The sequence below is a fragment of the Brassica napus genome, chromosome C9, assembly GCF_020379485.1.
Source record: "Brassica napus cultivar Da-Ae chromosome C9, Da-Ae, whole genome shotgun sequence".
NCBI lineage: Eukaryota > Viridiplantae > Streptophyta > Magnoliopsida > Brassicales > Brassicaceae > Brassica > Brassica napus.
Genome location: NC_063452.1, coordinates 21564850 through 21570662, shown reverse-complemented (window position 1 = coordinate 21570662; position 5813 = coordinate 21564850). Strand labels below are relative to the sequence as shown.

The following is a 5813-nucleotide window of genomic DNA, read 5'->3' as shown; positions in this document are numbered from 1 at the left end:
TCAGGACTTCCTTGACTTTACACTGTACAAGAACATGTCTGTTTCTGGAGGTTAAGATGATTAAATGTCCACGAGATAATTAAAGCTTCTGCATCTCTAGCATTTCTCACATCATCGATAACAACAAGAATAGTCTTACTTTCTGGAAACCTTTCCTTCAAGAAAATTGATTTTGCATCTTTAAGAAGACGTTCGACTGGTGGAGACTTCTTGTAGTACGAAATTTGTTTGAGAAAACCTTTACTGGCTTCTTTATTATTGTTTATCTTCATGCCTTTGAAATCGATCCTTAAATCCTCCTTCATAATGTATTTCTTCAGAATCAGTTAGAAGAAACATTGACATGTTATTTTGATGAGGATGTTAGTTAATAATAGTTTTTTTTTTTCGTCAAGTAAAAGTAGATTGTCCTCACTTCAAAAAAAAAAAAAAAGAAAAAGAAACAGAGGTAGATAAACACAGAGCAAAGCGATACTATCTAGAGTATCTACTGATAAAAAATATTGAACAACGTTTCAACTAGTTTCAGATGAAAATGTCTCATCTATTTTCAGACGTATCTTGAATGTTTTGAACAGCTCAAGGGTCTTCTTCAACATAGTAGATTTCTTTTTCTAATTGCTCAATAAGTCTCTGTGTTATCCCCGGGTTCAAGCTTTACTGCTAAAGTGGAGAACATCATTGATTCAGATTTGGTTTCTTTTAAGCCGCCTTCTTGATCCAATCCCTTTATCTTCTTTTCAACCTCTGTACGTTTGATTCTTGTACAACCAGAGATGTTCAGAAGTTGAAGATTCTTTAGTTGATCAGTGTGTGGGATGCTCTTCAAGCTACTGCAACCTTGAAGATCGATTTTCTCAAGACCACAAGCTTCCGAGAGTTCATCAACTTCAACTAGTTGCTGAGAGTGGCTAAGAATTATTACTTTCAACTTCCCTAGACTCTGAAAAAAAAAAAAAAAAAAAAAAAATCAACAAATCAGTTAAATGTCAGAGAAATAAATAAAGAAGAAAGGAGTTTAGCCTTACCTTGGTTCCTCCCCAGAGATTCTTAAGCCGACTATAAGGCATATTAAGTTCAACAAGATGGCTAGGATCAAACTCCTGAGGCAAGGATTTCAACGGATACTTTTCCCAGTGAAGTAACCTGAGCTCATAAGGGAGATAGTGAAGTTTGTTAGGCAAATGAAGTTCTTGAACAGCTTCAGGGCTTGAACTATAAATCTTCAACAGCCTCAGAATATACATATTCTCAAACGCCATAGGATTAACAACAACGTTCAAGTTTGTTGTGTCAAGAAAAATCCCTTCTATAACGTTTCCCTGAAAAATCAGAAAAACCGAAATTACAAGCAATGATTTTGTGAACCTAATAAATTCAACAACGACAAAAACCACACCAAATCAAGTTATCAGACACGTAGAATTGTTGGTTGTGTAATTACTTTTTTTCTAATAATAAACTAGCATTACAGAAAAAAAAAATCAAGTTATCATCAGAATGTGATCAGAGTAGTACCTTGGATTCTTTGTCTTCTAGTAATAAATTGATGATGCTTGAAGGTTCCCAGAGCCTACGGCGCCTTGAAATCAGTTTTGTTTCGCGGTTGGCGATTTCGCGGCCAACTTCTTGAACCAAACTGTGCATCTCCACTCTTTCTGTTTCTGATATCGTCAATAAAGACAGCTCGGCGAGACGGTTAACTCCAACGTGTGGAAAGAAAGCACACCCTTCAAGTATTCGCATGACGTGGTCGCGTGGTTCTCCTTTAAAGAAACAAGCAATGTCCAGGAATATATTTCTCTCGGTTTCACTGAGTGCATCGTAGCTGCTTTTGAACAAATCCATAATCTCCACGTGTGGACATCCTTTGATCTTCTGAAAAGCTTCTTCCATTTGATCTTTTCTCTTCTTTTTCAGCTCCGTTCCATAGAGACAGAGAGCTTTAGGATTCCCATTAGCATCCTCAATAACCTTCTTAGACAGATCCACAAGATTAATTTCACTTGGCTGTCTTCCTCGGAAGGCGGACCTGATGAAGAGCTGTAGAGCCTCTCTCTCGTTCAAACCTGGAACCGTGTATATATCCTCGACTTGACACTGGGAAAGAACTTGTTTATCTCGGGATGTAATGATCACCACACTTCCTGGACCGAAACAGTCAAATCCTCCAAGAAAAGCTTCGGCGTCCATTGGATTGCGAACATCATCAAGAACAACAAGAACTCTCTCCTTTTGACCCTTGGGAACCTTGTACCTGTGGTCTTCTCGCATTTTGTAAGACCCTTTCTCGTGAAATGATGCGTGGAAGTCTTTGAGAAAGCAAGGAACTTCAAAGTCTGGACTCAATAGGTCAAAGGCTGCTTGAGCAATGGTTGTTTTGCCTATGCCAGGCATTCCCCAGATCCCTAAACGGCAATAGCCTTTAGATTGCTTCCATAGCAAGTTTTCTATCTCGACAAACCTCGAGTAGAACCCTACCAAACCCGTGGGAATCAGCTTCTCACGCACATCCGCGACAATCTCTTTTACTAACTCCGACTCACTGCAAAATTTATATTTCGAAAAGATTATCTTTTACCCTTTCAAAGTTCGATTAATTTTGAAGTTATTTAGGTAAATTACTTTGGTGAAGCACTAAAATGGCATCTAATCAAATAACAATTGCGTATATGAATAAAGCAAACTATAATATTTTAGTTCTTTTATTACTAACAACTAAATTTATGTAGAAAAAAAAACTAAACTTATTCTTTTTAATTATTTGTAAAAACTTTATAATCATTTATAAAAGTTCATAAACCTAATCTTGTCACCTAAACCTTAAACTTAGATGTTAAGAGTATTTTTGATTGCACCTATTTTAAAAAAGTGATATAGGGCATGACTGGTGTGCGGTTGCGGAAGTTTACGGATGCGGGTAGTTGCAGTTTTAAACGGTCTTAAGTGATTTGTACGACTGGTAGTGCGGTTAAAAATTTGTGCGTTTGTGGGATACTTATGACTGATTAACCAACAAATACAATAGTGGTTAAATAATAAATTAATAATATTTACATTTTATAAAATTATAAAATATTAAACATCATAATATATAATAAATATAAAAATAATATTTTTAAAATAATATTTTAAATTTTTTAAAAATTATAGAAAATAATTTTATTTTGAAAATTTATAGTATAAATTTAAATAGAAAAGATATATTTTAGTATTTCTATTATTTCAATTTAAATTTTTTATTTTTATTTTTGTATTTATATCGTTTTAGAGAAAAAATTACCCTCCCCAGCCGTCCGTAACCGTAAACGCTAGTTAAAACCAGCTTTTAAATTTAAGAAATTTATAATGGTTTGAAGTGGTTTAGAGCAGTTCAAGTGATTATTGCAAAACGCCAACAACCGCAAAAGCTGCGTTTGCGGATGGCAGCGGGAAAACCATGCCCGTAATCGATTTCTCATAAAAGTACATAATAATGGAACTAAAAGTGACATCTTATTTGTTTAAACCTCGTTTGAAACTTTAATATTTATTTTTTTTACTATTTCTACCCTGAACAAATTAACACCACTGAGCCCAAAAGAACAAAAGAAACAAATAAAAGTTTAACACCCCAAAACATAGCATTTTTCTTCAAATAAATCTTATTTCTTTCATCAAATATTTAAATATCAGATTGAATAAAAATGTTAACTAAAATTACCAAAAGTATAACGGTATATACGTAAAAAATAACTTAGCAGGATAAAAATTAATAGCTAAACTAAAATTTATCAATGTTTCTTTCATGTAATGAGAAATGACAAAGTCAATGGACTAGACTATACGTATAGGTCTGGGCGTTTTTACCTCAACCCGAAGTACCTACCTAAACCTGAACCGGAAAAATCAAAACCGAATCCGAACTGTTATACAAAAATATCCGAACGGGACTTATGAGCTTAGTACTTTGGTGTTTGGTTATAATCCGAACCGAACAGAAATCCAAACTAGGATCCGAAGATATCCGAAATTAGTTAAATATGTTAGTGTTTTATATATTTTAAGATGATTTAGATATTTTAGAGTCTTCAAAATATTCAAAATATTTTTTAAGTTTGTTTTATCTATTATTTTGAATACTTTTTAGTTAATTTAGAGAGTTTAACTTAATTTTAGTTAGATTTGTAAACAATTTATATATTTTGAAAAAAAAAATTGTCAATTTTTGATGTTTAAAAAATAGATTTTTGGACGATTTTAAACATTGGTTACATCCGATCCGAACCGAACCCGGAATGAACCGTACCGAACCCGATCCGATAATTAGTAAAACTCGAATGGTACTTCTGAGCATAACACCGAAAATCCGAAAATCCGAATCAGCCGGACCGAAACCGAACGGTACACCGAACGCATATGCCTAATACATAATAGTAGTTCTACACAAATAGAATGCAAACATGAAAAGCGTACAAAATATATATTTTTTTTTCTTTTTTCTTTGTTAAAATAGGGCTAGCGTACAAAATATTTTTTTTTCCTGATAACAGCGTACAAAATATTTTCAAATACATGTTCAACAAAAACGACAAGATGGTCAACCAAAGTAAATTCAGAGTTTCAGAAATATGATAAAATATAACAGCAGCGACTAGACTAGCGAGTAAATAATCTACAACTTACACTGGTTGACAAATTGATTCATGACCAGATAAGCTCGCCGTTTCAATCAGACAGTTTTGCCATTTAGTTATCTGGTCGGAATACAAACTTCGGTGTTCGGAGAATGCTTCTCCGAATCGTTTCGTCTGGCACTTGACAACTGTTGAAGTGACGTCACCGTAGAAGATTGGAACCACCGGCACGTCGTCGTTGTGTTTACGCTCCATAATCTTCACGAGCGTGTCTAAGCTGAGCCTGGAAAACGCGTAGTTCTCGGAAAAGACAACCACGAAAACCTTAGAGCCTTCTATTGCAGCCTCCGTCACTGCCACCGCCTCCGCCTCCTCCTGAGCATCGCCTACGAAGAAACTGATCTTACTTCGCCGGAAAGCGGCCGAGAGGTGGCTGACGAAAGAGTACCGTGTGTCCCTTGAGCTGAAAGCGATAAATACGTCATGCTGAACTGTGGAGCTCGAAGTCGCCATTGATTCCAAGAGTGTTTCTGTCTTTCTCTTTAACAATTAAACAGAGTGGATGGAGATGCTTTTTGAAGGCAAGTCACAGTTAATATCCCCTGTGTATTAATTGAGAAGCATTTGAAAAATTGGAACATTAATTTTGTATTAATTAAAAAAAACCTTAAATCCTAGGTGGCACTCTAAATGCCTTCTAAATTTTATTTTAAAGAATTCTAGAGCTTCTAATATAATGTATAGTTTAATCTAATGGTGTCACATTATTCCATAATTATATAACACTAGTGAACATTATATTAACCTAAAATATAGGAAGTGTGTATTCTTTCCTTAAATAAAAACTACAGAATTACCTAATATGATTTACATATATATGACAATTAATGATTATGAATAATAAAGATTTGATAACAATTTTTGCATCTTTCTTTATTTTTGTTTAAATTTATATTATTAAAAAAAATTAAAAAATCACATTAACCATATAATAAAAAAATATATTTTTTCTTATATGTTATATTTTGAATTTATTAAAATGACTTTAAATTACAAAAATGAGGAAACCTTATATGTTATATATTTTTTTTAAAACGACTTTAAAATACAAAAATGAGGACACCTTATATGTTATATTTTTCTTATATGTTAGAATTTTCTTGTAGGTTATATTTTGAATTTTTTTAAAACGACTTT

General features: G+C 33.5%; 1 protein-coding gene across 1 annotated transcript; it reads right to left on the bottom strand.

Annotated features, from left to right (window-relative positions):
• Nucleotides 1–371: 371 nt before the first annotated feature.
• On the bottom strand, nucleotides 372–5169 carry LOC106416929 (disease resistance protein RRS1B). The gene is made up of 4 exons (XM_013857804.3): nucleotides 4666–5169; nucleotides 1519–2545; nucleotides 1029–1322; nucleotides 372–943 (listed from the first exon to the last, which is right to left on the bottom strand). Exons 1-4 carry the CDS (start codon nucleotides 5127–5129, stop codon nucleotides 623–625), a joined length of 2106 nt encoding a protein of 701 aa, XP_013713258.1. The 5' UTR covers nucleotides 5130–5169; the 3' UTR covers nucleotides 372–622.
• Nucleotides 5170–5813: the final 644 nt, after the last annotated feature.

Bases quoted from the DNA above. Each gene is read 5' to 3' on its own strand.
- LOC106416929 (XM_013857804.3), bottom strand. From the start codon at position 5,129: ATGGCGACTTCGAGCTCCACAGTTCAGCATGACGTATTTATCGCTTTC. The intron at 2,546-4,665 runs GTAAGTTGTAGA...TAAATTTTGCAG, and splicing joins GAATCAATTTGTCAACCAGT to TGAGTCGGAGTTAGTAAAAG. The intron at 944-1,028 runs GTAAGGCTAAAC...TTTTTTTTTCAG, and splicing joins ATCTCTGGGGAGGAACCAAG to AGTCTAGGGAAGTTGAAAGT.